General features: G+C 38.4%; 1 protein-coding gene across 5 annotated transcripts in view; it reads right to left on the reverse strand.

Moving 5' to 3' along the window:
• Nucleotides 1–1,572: 1,572 nt before the first annotated feature.
• The window catches only part of LOC134345318 (coiled-coil domain-containing protein 150-like), a 153,773-nt gene continuing 139,721 nt past the window's right edge, over nucleotides 1,573–15,624 (reverse strand). For 3 of the 5 annotated variants that reach the window (XM_063045792.1, XM_063045790.1, XM_063045789.1), the window contains exons 24-25: nucleotides 14,037–14,210; nucleotides 8,284–10,261 (exon numbers count right to left, since the gene is read on the reverse strand). In XM_063045792.1, the coding sequence (XP_062901862.1) occupies nucleotides 10,154–10,261; nucleotides 14,037–14,210 (282 nt within the window). In that variant the 3' untranslated portion in view covers nucleotides 8,284–10,153. Of the gene's footprint in view, nucleotides 3,381–8,283; nucleotides 10,262–10,711; nucleotides 10,854–14,036; nucleotides 14,211–15,624 lie in introns of those variants that run through there. The other 2 variants (XM_063045791.1, XM_063045794.1) reach the window with 2 other exon arrangements.

The following is a 15,624-nucleotide window of genomic DNA, read 5'->3' on the forward strand; positions in this document are numbered from 1 at the left end:
TGACAAGGTCCTTCTGTCCCTTGCTGACACACTGGAGCAGGAGAAGTGTAAAAAGAGACCAACTGGAAGAGAGGGAAACTGGATAGCCATTTTTATAAAGGAGAGGGCCACGCCAGCCATATCAAAAGGGCCTAAATCCACTCTGCTGCAAACTACCAAATCATGGGAGATGGGCGTCGATGTGGGGAAGAAGCTGCAGTTCCCGGAGGTGGTGCAAACCACACTTCAACCAGATATTGTACTGTGGTACACCGAAGACAAGAAAATCATCCTGGTGAAGCTCCCAGTACCATAGGAGGAAGGAGGTGAAGAGGCCCATGAGAGGAAGGCCTTGAAATACCAGTCCTTAGTCTAGGAGTGCAGGGACCAAGGATGGCAGACGTGGCTATTCGCCGTGGAGATTGGCTGTAGAGGATTCCCAGCAAGGTCGGCTAGGCCTTGTTGAAAAGAGCAAGAACCAAGCAGCTTGCAGGATGGGGGAGGAAGCAGAAAGAGCCTCTTGCTGGATATGGAGCAGGTGAAAGAAGTTGAGTTAGAAGTCAGGAGCAGATGGGCAGTGACTTGGCCACCACTGCTGACCCACCAACTGGAGAGAGTAGTGGTTAAGGGTCGAAACTCTCTATGAAGGTTGGGCAACACCTGACAACATCTGCTTCTGGCCAAAGGCTACGGTTACCTCATCAGGTAACTGAAGAGAGCACCCCAGTGTACGATGCAAGCAAAAGTGGAGATTCATGGGTTCTTAATTAGTCAGGGCCTCAAAGATTACAGGGAGAAGGCAGGAGAATGGGGTTGAGAGGATTAATAGATCAGCCATAATGGAATAACGGAGCAGACTTTATGGGCCAAATGGCCCAATTCTGCTCCTACATCCTATGGTCTTAAATTTTACTGCATGTATCAGTGATAATAAACCAAATTCTGACTCTGACCTTGTAGAGTTTTAGTGATTCCATTCATTTGAATGGAATGGGATGGCTGCAGAGAGAAAGACAAGTTTCAGGAGATTCACACTTTATGGCATTACATGTTTTTAAATTTTTAATTCTAAATATAAATAAAACTAACAATGAATTATTTGACTAAGAATACTGCTGTCTCTCTTTTATGCTCTGGTGAAAAAAGTGTCTATGCTCAAAAGCGCAACGGCTGCTCCACCAATGAGAATTACTAGTTCTTCCACACAGTATAATTTCTCACCCAGAAATTATCAATTTGTACTTAATATATTATTGTGTGCAAAGCATCTGTAGGAAGTTGGGTTGGAATTTCACACAGAGAGGAATTCTGCTCCTGCAAGTCAAATCTAACTGCATTTGAAAACAATATTGAGCAAATAATGTTAGTAGTCTACAAATATAATACGGAATATCTATGTAGCTGCATTTTTGCGGAAATGTGATTGAGTATTTTTTTGTTTAAGTGTTCAAATAAGCAATGAAATTGTGAAAAAACTCTTCCAAAATGACTGCTGGAAATTAAAGCAGAATATAACCATTTAAGGAAAATGTTGTGGTTTATCCAGAACACGATAAAAACACACTTTTATTTAACAAGATTCTTCGACCAACATCAAAAACAGATCAAAAATGGGTTCTTTGTTTGGAATTTCCATCATTCATATTGTGAGATTTCTTGTATAGGTATTCTTAGAAAACAATTCTGAAGTAAAAGAGTAGTTCACACCTCAAATAATGATTATATATATATTATTTACACAAAACTATTTACTGATTTTTACATTAACCACTTTCACATTGTTTCTGTAAATATACCTGAAGATAAATTTAATTCAATAAATTAATGATATTTGTTTCAATGCAAGTTAACAAAATAAATCACAGAAATATTAATTATTCAATTTGAATTAATTCACAATTTTCACGTATTTCAAGTTCAGAGTTCACATTATATGCATTAAAAATGCAAATAATATCATAAGTTTACCCCACACTGAATTTACATTTTAAAACATTTGATTCAGTAACATTTATGCTTTAACAAACAAGGTCTTAGGGAAGTTGATATACAAACTGGAACTACATTCTGTGTTACTTAACCAGATAGGTACATCAGCAGCATTAGTACTACATTACATATTTGAATGACTATTCGCCAGATATTCAAACACTTCAGCAAAACTGGAAAAAACATATATTGTCCTTTAATATGTATTCAACTAACTGAAAAGTACTGGGTTTTACATTTAATTTAACAAAATAATTTAATGACTTAAAAATATTGTCAATGCATTTTCACTAACAAATTTAATATGAAGTACCTGTATTATATAAATTTAAAAAGTCAAATCTGCAGTATTTACATCACTCATGTACAATATTAATTGAAATTATGTATTTCCAGAACACATACGACTCACAACAATTCTTAGTAAACTTACTTCATCCTAATTTTGGTGTCATTACTACCTAAAGAGTAATTTACATTTTTAAACAACCTTAGGAGGAAGTGAGAAATTGATATTAATTTTTTCTTGTTCAGCAATTTAGTATTACTAAAACTGGGATTATGCTTTTGGCTAAATCAGAAGTTCCCAACCTGGGGTTCACAAACTCCTCAGTTAATGGTAAAGGTCCATGGCATAAAAAAAGATTGGGAATCCCTGGGCTAGGTAGTAGGCTAATAATTGATGAAGCAGCATTAAGTCACATTTAAAGTAACAGGGGCAAATAAAGGCAAAGTGGCTACAACAAAATAAATTGTAGTAAACTTTTAAGCGCCTCAGAGGGTATCTTAACCCGTGAACATTTTTTTTTGTCAAAATCAAAGGAACAGTATACAGTATTAAAAATGGAGGGGAAAGTCATCTTAAGGGCCGACATAAACCTGAAAGGATATAACACTTCAGACTGACAAGGACTCCTCATTGTGCGTGCTGAAGTTGAGGTTTATGTGAATTTTGTAAAAGAAACCAGTTTATAAAAGTCAGCATTGCTCCATGCCTGTAGAGATACAGTCTACAGCTGCAGTTGAGACCAAGTTGACCATTTTCATATGATGTGCCAGATTTATACTGCATGACTATAGAAAAGAGCACAATGACCCCTTCTGGATGCAATCGACTATCAAACATGCCAGGTTTAGCAATGATTTGTGACATTTTGGTCAGTGTGGCCTAACAAGTTTACTATACACTCTTTGGTGCTGTGCTAATAAAGACAAGGCATACTGAAAATTTGTCTAATCTTATAGGCAATATTTTTTCATGATAATTTTGAAGATCTGTTGTTCATCTCCCTTTAGGAAGAGGATGACTTTCCCAGCATAGTTTTTCATGAAGTTTGATCAAATTGCTTCCTCTGGAGATCTGCAGGATTTCTTGTGAAGGATACACTGTCTGACATCTCATACATATGAAGCTATTTAAATAAACAAAACCATATTTTAAATGTATAAGTTTTCCTTAAAATGTTTTGCTGTGCCTTGGGTATTTGAAGATTATTGCTCCAATGAACAATACTGTAAACTTGTTATAACAAATGCAAAATATATGAAGTCTTTATTAAAAAGGTGTTATATCTCAAAAACATGGCAGATAGTTAAGTCAAAAATAATACTGATAGTTGAGTCAAAAATAATACAGAAACTGTTGAGACAAAACTATATTTAAAAATTGCTTAATGTGAAAGTCAGAAATTAATTAAGACTATGGTGTTATAGTTGAAGCAAAAACTTAGTGCGGGATAGAAGGAGTGCACAACCATGTTAACTGTGTACATACATCTATTGATACTTCTGGACACATCTTCAGTGATGTCCCTGGAATCATCGGGTGTTTCGGGTCTTTCAACATCATACAACCTCCTCCAGGTGACCCAGCCAGGGCTGATCAGACCCCAGCTTGTGTCCAGATGGCTAGCTACTTATGACTCCATGGCTCCCCTCTTTTGAGCCACAGCCATTTTGAGGCCCTCTCTGCTGCATCGGTGGTACTGCGGATGGCTCTCCTCTTCCTCTTTCCCTCGATGCCCAAAATGCTGAAGGCTCTAACTAAAGAACGGGCTACAAATCCCCTACAACCAACCTCCACTGGGAGACACCTCGCTCTCCATCCAGCCTGCTGATAGTTGCTGACCAGTCCTGCGTACTTGGAGAGCTTCCTTTCAAAGGCCTCCTCCAAGCTATCTTTCCATGGGACTGTCAGCTCCAGCAGCACCACTTGCTTAGTAGACTCAGACACTAGGACAATGTCTGGTCGCAGGGTGGTGGCTGAGATATGGTTGGGGAACTTCAGCTGCCCTTCGAGGTCCACCAACAGCTGCCAGTCCCTTGCAGAGGTCAGAATGCCTGCAGATATTCTTTTGGCAGGTATTGGCTGCTCCCCAGCTCTGACAAAGACAATGGTCTGCTTGGAAAGTCAGAAATTAATTAAGACTATGCTGTTACAGTTGAAGCAAAAACTTAGTGTGGGATAGAAGTAGTGCACAACCATGTTAAATAGATATTGGTATTTGAAAGTAGGGCTGGAACACTGATTAAACAAGGAAACAACAAGGGTTTGAAGCATCCAAGGGGCAACTTTGCTAAAACAAGCAATATTTGTGACAGAATTTCAGACAAGTAGAATTGTTCAAGGAATAACATATTCTGTAATGCATCAAACAAGGAAGTTAAAGAATGGCTCAGTTGACAGTACAGGACAATAAATGAAACAAAATATATTTTTGATGGGAATACTGGTCAGATAGCATTAGAAATTTATAACAGGTAAGAGTAAAGAGAAAAAAAATGTATAAAGTATGCTGTTAGAGAGATGCAATCAGAAACTCAAATGTAATAAATTTGCTGTGCTTATAACCAATATACAGTAGCTGTTTGTTGCAGGCAAGAAAGCCTTTTGAGTTATCTTGAATTAGATACCAATTGGAATTTCTCAGACTAATTACATCAGTAGATTCTTTATGTAAAGCCTGATCATGCCAACAGCGAAGTTGGAGTAAAATTATTCATATTAAGTTTCCAATAAGATGGTGGTGCACTCGAATGCAGATGATTCTACAGGGCCAACCAAAGGTGATATGTTCTTTTTTAAATGTAATTTCTTACAATTGCAAGACCCTGCTGGACATTAAGAACTTAAAGTATTGCAGGTCTAACCCATTAGTGAGTTGCTTGTTGGGAGAGAAACTGAAGGAGCTGGACTTGGTGTGAATCGTGTTGTTGCTTGCGTCAGACAGGCGTCAAAGTGGGTGTGAGAAGGAGATGTGCAGTCTAACAGCGAGTGATTGTCTTAGTCTCCTATCTTGTGATCGCAAACACCCTGTTCATGTGGAATGCTGCAAGTCCAATTCACTGGCTTACTGCTGAATTGTGGGGGTGGACGGCGGGGAAGCTGCATGGCCTCGGTCACAGCAAGGACTAGGCCTCAAGCCACGGAGTTGCCTGTTTGCAGCCACCCAGGAGAGACGCATTAGAATCAGTGCACTCCACTGGAGTGCTGGAGGTAGTGTAGCGCAGCACACAGGCTGAAATAGGTGCTGCCCTCTAGTGTTCGCTCAGCAGAAGACAAGCTGTATTGTGTTTGACCGCAGACTATTGCAACATTCATGGGTTCAGGGACTTGGACTATATTTTCTGTGTGACAGTATTTTACTGTTATATGTACTATATATCCCCTGTGCTGTGTATTACTGTTGGTATTGTGTTTTGCATCTTGGTACTAGAATAATGCTGTTACATTTGGCTATATTCATGGGTATTCATGTATGGGTGAATGACAATTAAACCGGAACTTGAACTTAAATGGTATAAATGTTCAAGGGAACATATAAGCAAAGAGAAACATTAGCAGTTTACAAGTACCAGTCATTTTATAGTTTTGGAGTACAAGGATCAATGTACAAAGTATCAAAGAATGAGACCTGATTGGTAGGGTAAAAAGGAAAAGCTGCAAAATAAGTGAGAATAAGCACAACATAAAATTTAGGGAGTAGCAGAAAGAATTGTAAGGACTATTCATAGTTATTGAATGATGAGACAGTGAATCAGCATACAGGAGGGAAATTGAAAATTTGGTTGAGTGAAGTAATAACAACAACTTCTCACTCAATGTCAATAAGACCAAGGAACTGATTGTAGACTCCAGGAGAGGGAAACCAGAAATCCATAAGCCAGTATTCATCGAAGGATCAGAGGTGGAGAGGACCAGTAGCTTTAAATTCCTGGGTGTCACTATTTCAGAGGACCTGTCCTGGACCCATCATATAAACATTGTTGCAAAAAAAGCATGGCAGTGCCTCTACTTCCTCAGGAGTCTGCAGAGGTTTGTCATATTATCAAAAACCTTGGCAAACTTCTATAGATGTGTAGTGGAAAATGTGTTGACTGGCTGTATTATGGCTTGGTATGGGAACACCAATGCCTTTGAGTGGAAAATCCTACAAAAGGTAGGGGATTTGGCCCAGTACATCACGGATAAAGCTCTTGCAACAATTCAGCACATCTATATGAAATATTTCCATAAGAAAACAGCATCCATCATGAAAGATCCTCACCACACAGGCCGTGTTCTTTTCTCACTGTCGAAGGTACAAATGCCTCAGGACTCACACCACCAGGTTCAAGAACCATTACTACCCCTCAACCATCAGGCTCTTGAACAAAAGGGGATAACTACACTCATTCTTTCTCTGGTGTTCCCACAACTGATGGTCTCACTTCAAGGATTTTTTATCTTGTTATGTCATACTTTTTATTTATTGATATTTATTTATTTGCACAGTTGTTCGTTGATCCTGTTTACAGTTACTGTTCTATAGATTTGTTAAATATTCCTGTAGGAAAAAGAATCTCAGCGTTGTATGTGGTGCCATGTATGTACACCAGTAATAAGTTTGACCTTGAACTTTGAAGGAAATTAAACATATTGAATAAGAATTTTAAATCTGAGGATAATTTAGATTAACAAGAAGATAAATTTCTTGAGTCTTGATACAGGGTAGGAGATGGGCAGCTAAATATGTATGTTAAAATTAATAGTGGATGTAAGGTCAGCAAAAAGATTATTTATTAATCATATAAATGATAGAGGCAGATAATTTCTGTGAAGTGGGCAGAAGTTCAAATAATCTCTTATATACAGGTGTCCCCCGCCTTTCGAACGTTCGCTTTACGAAACCTCACTGTTACGAAAGACCTACATTAGTATCCTGTTTTCGCTTTCAGAAGGTGTTTTCACTGTTACGAAAAAAAATCAGCACGCAATAAAAGGCAGCACGTGCCCCCGAGCAGCGGCTCTCCCCCGGATTCGGAACGGCTTTGCTTTAACACGTTGCATTGAGCAGCCGTTTGCAAGATGAGTTCTGAGGTATTGGAAAAGCCTGAAAGAGCTCGTAAGAGTGTTACATTTAGCGTAAAACTAGACATAATTAAGCGTTTTGATCGTGGTGAACGATGCAATTGGCAATCGGCACTGATCTGAGCCGACAATTACGTGTCGGGCGGCACCTAATGAATTAGCATGTTTATTTCGGCTTTTTTCTTAAATATCTGCTGCGTGCCTCCCAGCTACCGCTGGACTCCTGCATGCCTCGCAGCAATGTATCAGTCAGCGGCCTGGAGGGTGGCGGCCACTGCACCACCCCAACCTGCGACGACTCAGTCTAACACACCATCATCTGTGTGCTCGGCGCTGTCTTCCCGATTCTGGTAAGTGATACTACACTGTATATACATTATTTCTACTTTATATCAGCTGTGTATTTTTACGTGTTATTTGGTATGATTTGGCAGCTTCATAGCTTAAAGGTTACTGGAGAGCGCTTGCGCCGCGTTTCTGCGGAGAGCGCTTGCGTGAGATTTTCGCTTCGGCGAACAGTGCCGGCAATGATTGTGGAAAAGTATTTCTACTTTATATAGGCTGTGTATTAATCATATCATTCCTGCTTTTACTATATGTTACTGTTATTTTAGGTTTTATGTGTTATTTGGCATGATTTGGTAGGTTATTTTTGGGTCTGCGAACACTCACAAAATTTTCCCATATAAATAAATGGTAATTGTTTCTTCGCTTTACGACATTTCGGCTTACGAACCGTTTCAGAGGAACACTCTACCTTCGGATGGCGGGGGAAACCTGTATGTCTTTTTACCACATTTCTAGTGGTCATATTGCAGGACCATGTTTAATCTAATAACCTGAACCTATTTCAGTAAACAAAACTGCAGAATTAAATAACTAATGAAATGCACACATTGTTTCCTATTACAGGCATTATGCAAGTTACAGCTGTTCATAAATAGTGGGGAATGCGGAAGGGAGGGGAGGCGGGGAGGAAGAGAGGCACACAGATATTCTCCATTTCTATATGGCAGAAGATGCCTGCAACCCTGCAGCAGTTAGCAAATCCATTCTCAGTGGCTGCACAGATCTCCCAAACATTCAGTCATATATTAGTCAGGCATTTTAAACCTGGGAGGAGTTGTAACTTGTATTTAATTAAAGTCAAATTACATTAGTTACTATAGTAAGGATATCCAGCACATGAGCCTTTTTCTGGCAGCATGGTAGCATAGCATTAGCATAACACTTAACAGCAATAGCATTTACTGATTGAAGTTCAATTGTAAGGTTTTTATATCTTCTCCCCATGTCCACATGGATTTCCTCTGGGTACCCGTTTTCTCCCACATTCCAAACATATATGGGTTAGGATTAGTAAGTTGTGGATATGCTACATTGGTGCCAGAAGCACTGTAACACTCCCAGGCTGCCTCCAGCATATACTTGGACTGTGTTGATTGTTGATGCAAACAATGCATTTTACTGTATGTTTCAATGTACACGTGACAAACAAAGCTAATCTTTATCTTTGCTTTAACTTCAGGAAGATACATAGGTACATATATTCAAACTAACAGTCCAAAAGACCTTCTAAGTTGTGATTTTAAAATCTCAATAAAAATGGTTTTCTCTGCTTTCTTAATTTTCTGTGGAAATTCATTATTTAGGTATGGATAATTCTGGAGGTTATTGCTGAACCTGTACACTTTTGAAGTATCACTTTGCCAGAAAAATTGAAAAACTACTGCAGAATGTATAAATGAAGTGGGCTTCTGCCAATTTAGTTGCAAATATATTATTTGGAAAATGAAAACAAACAATAAAATAAAAAATTTCAATGAAAGATAATTGACCCAAAGTCTTCTCTCTTCACTTTTTGACCTGCCAGATATCTAGCATATTATGTGTTTATTTCAGATTTCCAGGACCTGTAGTTTTCTGCTATTTGAAATAAATTGTGCAACATGTTGATCAATCATGCTGCCACGTTGGAGGATAATATAGTTTCTTCTTTGCCATGCAACTTTTAATGAAAGGTTCGAACAGAAGTGCTGTAGTACAGAGGTTAACACAACACTACAGTGCCAACAATAGGGGTTTGATTTCTGCTACTGTCTGTAAGAAGTTTGTATGCTCTTCCTGTGACTATGTGGACTTCCTCCTGGTGCACCAGTTTCCTTCCACATTCCAACAACAAACAGGTTGGGTTAGTAAGTTTTGAGTATGCTATGTTGGTACCAGAAGCCTCAAGCATGCTGTCCCCAGCATGTCCTTGGACTGTGTTGATGCAAATGATCCCTCTCACTGTATATTTCGATACACATGTAACAAATAAAGCTTATTTAAAAAAAATTTTTAATATTTATGGCCCCTCCCCCTAGAGTTCCAGCACTTAGGATCCTCTGCTTACAGATTACTGGAAATGTTATGTGGAACTACAAATTTTCATTTCTATTTGCATGGATGATGAATTGAAGAAAGAAATGTCTATCTCTTCTTTCAGATAGTCCTGACGAAGCGTCTTGGCCCGAAACGTCGACTGTACTTCTTCCTATAGATGCTGCCTGGCCTGCTGCATTCCACCAGCATTTTGTGCATGTTGCAAGAAATGTATTACTACACCTTTTGTGAATTTAGCATATTTCAGCAGTTGGCATTTAACACTTACTTAAACCTAACAGGTTCAAAATCTTTTCTTCAGTGACCCATTCCAGCTATATTTCTTGATCAAGTGCATCTCCAATATAACAGAACCTATAACATCCCAGCGACTACATTTTCCTGAAGGTGGAAATGATTTAACATATGCATTCCATTTGGCTTCAGATTTGCTTCCTTTCACTTGTTTGATCACTTAGACAAATCAGACTTTCTGGAGACAAATTTCACTTTCTGATTAGTGTCCCAACAACTGAGGCTGGATTGGCTTGGAGTTTCAAATGCCGAAATCTTCATGCCCTTTGTAAATATAAAAGCTTGAGTTTACCACAGACCGCAAGATGTAGTGTTTATTTTCCTTTGAAAGAACAGCGCTGAACTTTCCCCAAAGGATGATACTGAATATGTTAATAAAGTGAACATAGTATAACGTTTTAAATAGATGAAACTTTAACCATAAGAATATATTTCTTCTATCACAATGCACAACACAAGTATTAACTTTTTCCACAAATAGTTAATATGCATCATGGCCTTATGTCAACAATTGTGAAACTTTTCAGAAGCAGAACAGTGGATTGCTTCTAGGATCTTGGATAATATTTAACTCAGAATTGAAATAACCCTAAAACAAAGATGATCTAATCATTATTACATTGTTATTTGTAGAATATACGATGTGTAAATAGTCTTCAACTTGTCAAACTGTGATTACATTTCAAAAGGTACCTAGTTGGTTGTTCTTATGAATACTAGGAAAGATCCTTAATGAATGCAAATCTTCCTTCCTTTGAAAGCAGCAGAAAAAAATCAGATACTTATTGAAAAGGCATATGTGATCGATAATGCAGAAGTTATTCTCCACCTATAGAAGGCACTGGTTTTACCTGAGCTGGGGTATGAAGAAAAATGTACTTTAGAATATTGGAATGTTCTGCAGGAAAGGATAGGATATTAAAACTTAATCATAGTTTTCAAAAAGAACTTAATTAAGTACTTGAAAAGGAAACAAATTGCTGGACATGGGGGTCAATTGCAAACACTTTCCCGTGCTGTATAATTCTAAGTTTTCATCATTTGGAGATAAGTAGGTTTCATTATCAAGTGCAAATCAATAACTTAGCAACCAGATGAGGGAAGTCATCAGGATATAACATTGAATAGCTTGTGATGATTTTCTGAGCAAAATGTTTCTTCAGAAGTTTCTATCTGTTTATACTTAACATATAAAAAAAGTTCATCCAATATTTCATGCAAAGTGAATCTGTGAATTCAGTAAGCATTATGCCCTTAACACATGGGGTTGTCAAGACTCACTATAATTTAGATTCATTTTTATTTGTAAATTCCAAGAACAATTTTGACATAAATTCTCCATATTTATTACCAAACTAATGAATTCAGTTAGCTGTACGTTAGGAAGGGCTGCATTCCTAGAAAACTCACAAAATGCTGTTGGAACTCAGCAGGCCAGGCAGCATCTATGGAAAAGAAAACAGTTGACGCTTCGGGCTGAAACCCTTCGGCAGCACTGAACACTCCAGTTCTGTCGAAGGATCTCAGCCAGAAACATCGACTGTGATCTTCTCCGTTGATGCTGCCTGGCCTGCTGTGTTCCTTCAGCATTTTGTGTGTGTTGCTTGGATTTCTAGCATCTGCAGATTTTCTCTTGTTTGTTTGACTGCATTCATAGAAAAATGTATGTATTGTATTTTTCTATACAGGTGTCCCCCGCTTTTCGAACGTTCGCTTTACGAAACCTCACTGTTACGAAAGACCTACATTAGTACCCTGTTTTCACTTTCAGGAGGTGTTTTCACTGTTACGAAAAAAATTCAGCGCGCGATAAAAAATTCAGCTTGTGAAAAAAATCAGCACACGATAAAAAACAGCACGCGCCCCGAGCAGCCGCTCTCCCCGGATTCGGAACGGCATTCTCGCCAGTATTGCTTTAACACGAGCCTGTGAGCATTCGTTTGCAAGATGAGTTCTATGGTGTCGGAAAAGCCTGAAAGAACTCGTAAGGGTGTGATACTTAGAGTAAAACTAGACATAATTAAGCATTTTGATCGTGATGAACGAAGCAAGGACAAAGTGAGTTTGGCTTGTGGAAGCTGACAAACATGATGTTGAAGAGGTTTTGGCATCCCATGATCAAGAACTGATAGATGAAGAGTTGATGCAATTGGAAGAGGAAAGGATAACAATCGAAACCGAATGAGTAATGATAAAGTACGACTTTAATTTTGAAAGGGTACATAGGTCTAGGGGATATTTGCAAGATTCTTTGAGTCCTTACAAAGAACTGTATGATAAAAAATGCGCGAGGCTCAACCGTCAAGCAAGCCTTCCACATTAGCCACAGCAGACAACGAACCTCGACCTTCAACATAGGAGAAGATGAGCTGCCTGCTCTAATGGAAATAGACGACGAGATGACACCCCAGTGTCCCATCACCCCAACACCCAGGCCGTGGACAGCTACAGTACCAATTCGTGGAGAATGCAGCAGTAGCCGGGAGGCACACAGCACATCTTTAAGAAAAAAGCCGAAATAAACATGCTAGAGGCGATGCAATCGGCAATGATCTGGGCCGACAATTATGTGTCGGGCAGCACATAATTAACTAGCATGTTTATTTTGGTTTTTTTCTTAAAGATGTGCTGGGTGCGTCCCGGCTACCGCTGGACCCCTGCGTGCTTCGCGGCAATGTATCGGTTGGTGGCCCGGAGGGTGGGGGCCACTGCACCATCCAGCCTGCGACGACTCAGTCTAACACACCATCATCAGTGTGCTCTGCGCTGTCCCGATTCCGCTAAGTGATACTACACTGTATGTACATTATTTCTACTTTATATTGGCTGTGTATTTTTACGTGTTATTTGGTATGATTTGGCAGCTTCATAGTTTAACGATTACTGGAGAGTGTTTCTGTCGAAAGTGCTTGCTCCGTGTTTTTGCCAACAATACTTGCGAGAGATTTTCTGCCATCGGCGCTTGCGTGAGATTTTCGCTACGGAGATCTGTGCCGGCAATGACTGTGGAAAAGTATTTCTACTTTATATAGGCTGTGTATTTATCATATCATTCCTGCTTTTACTATCTGTTACTGTTATTTTAGGTTTTATGTGTTATTTGGCATGATTTGGTAGGTTATTTTTGGGTCTGCGAATGCTCACAAAATTTTCCCATATAAATAAATGGTAATTGCTTCTTCGCTTTATGACATTTCGGCTTACGAACCGTTTCATAGGAACAGTCTACCTTCGGATGGCGGGGGAAACCTGTAATACAATCTTGCAAATGCATCCTTTTTTTTGGTTACTTGGTTCAAATTACAAATATTAATAAATAATCTGGAAATGATTAATGACATTTGAGTACAGTAATTTAGGTCAGAAATAAATCTGTGGTCTTTATCTGGTATGATTTGAATCCAAATTTGTTTACAAAACATTTCAGCAGTATTTAGGTCTGGTTTATAGGGAAGCTACCTTTCATTGGCAGATAATTAAGAGTAAAGTATTATACTATTTGTTGCATAGGAAGCTCATTCCTGTTACTAGAAAATATAATTAATGTTTATCCACAAATTAGAGATGTTCCTCTCATCTCAACTGAAAATTTATGGAAGAATAAGTAAAAAGACCCTTACCAGGAAATGGTTATCACAGGAGAGCCCAATTTTAAATGTATGGATGGAAATTACAATGGACGTTTACAAAATGGAGAAGATAACAGCATCTGTTAATCACAGGTTGGAACAATTTGATTCATACAGGGAAAAATGGTTTAACTACATAACACCTCATAGGCCTGATTTTATTCTCAAAGTCAATGAATATGTTGTAAAAAAAAATCACTCCCTACTTTGTACATAGTTTTCTTCTTTTGATTGTACTTTCTTTCCTCTCCTTTCTATAAGTATATACCTCAGATTATTATGTGGGAGATTTGTGACAAATATGACTGTATGATTATATATGTACAGTATCTGAAATACATCTTATGGAAATGTTTGTTTGATGATGAACTTCAATAAAAAAATAAATTACCATAAAAAATGAAACTAACCTTTGAACTTTGTCCTGATCTGAAATATAATGCTCTGCCATTCTTCATGAAATGTTTTCCATTGCATAATTGTTGCTTTGATGTATCCATTCCATGAGACTTAATAAATTCTGCTTGCAGACTGTCAAACTTGGACTTAAACCATTGATGCGCTTCCTCCAGATTTGTGCTGATCTGAAAACATCACAAGTGTCAACACTATCTCAAATATTTACTGAAAATTAAGAAATGTAGTGTGGCTTAATGTAGTGTGCACCTTTTCAGATAATTGTATCCAGTACTCAATATTCATAGAGCTCCTTGCAACTATTCTTACTACACTCACTATTCTGAGGACTTACTACACATCCTCCTTCAGATCACTACCAAAGCTGCATGCCAAGAAGTGATGAACAAAGATTTTAGATAAAAGATGAAATCTTACATAGTCAAAATAGTTTTGTGTTATACTGGTGGGCAGAAGGATTGTAACTGCTGTCAGCTTATGCCCACACCACTGCAGGAAACTAGGACTTAGAACAGATAAACCATGGCATGAAATTGGATTAGATTCTGAAATTCTGGACCAATCTGATTTTGAAGAGCAACTTTGCCTGAGGAAGAAAATGCTCATCATTTTCAAAACAGTACAACAGGATCTTTATGTTCACCTCCGAGAATAAACACACCTTTGGTTTAGCATCCCACCAAATCAAACCACAGTGGTTCCTTGGTATTATTCTACTGCAATGTTAATACAACAAATCTTTAAGTACAATGCTTCAATCATTGCTATTTTCCTTTCATTCAAATAGCTATCATTTTGAGTTTCCACTCAAATCGAGGTCTGTTGTGATAATTCTGGCTTAAGGAGAATGAAACAATAATATTTACAGAAATGTGTATAAGCGACTGAAAAATTCTGAAATAAATCAGAAAATGCTAGAAATACTCAATTGGTCAGGCAACAAGGCTGGAGGAAAAAAAGTAGAGTCCTGAAGAAAATTAATGAAACTGAAATATTTACTGTTTCATATCTACCAACATTGCCCAGCCTGACTATCTGAATATTTAAAGCATTTTTAATTTTTCAAATTTCTAGCATTTGTAGTATTTTTACATAACAATTCTGATCAAACATACAGTATATTAAAGCTATAATTAGGTTGCTCTGGAAACTAATTTGTAGCATTTTACAACAAAACTCAGATTATGTATTTATTTATCTATTTACAAGTCCCAGGCTCAGCTGGCTCCGGCTGACAGTACCCAGTATGGGCCCCTATCCAGGGTTACGGAACCCACCGCCTTGTGAATATCTTCGGAAGAAGAGAAGGCTAAGGAGTAAACCCTACACAAATCCAGAATGGAACCCCAAAGGCAGTTGGATGACATATCACGTCACCTCCCGGAAGCTCCTGCAGCCAAGCTGATGCCAAATGTACTGCCTTGCAATCCTTTGGACCACATCCGCGAGGCCGAGAGGGGGATCTTGATGTCTGGGCAGCCGAGGATCTCCATATTTATCACCCAGGTCTGCGCCCCGGAATGGACACATCCATTGTCTCCTTAGACAGATGGAGCCATGATGATGATGATATCTATTTAC

This window comes from Mobula hypostoma, chromosome 4 (assembly GCF_963921235.1).
Source record: "Mobula hypostoma chromosome 4, sMobHyp1.1, whole genome shotgun sequence".
NCBI lineage: Eukaryota > Metazoa > Chordata > Chondrichthyes > Myliobatiformes > Myliobatidae > Mobula > Mobula hypostoma.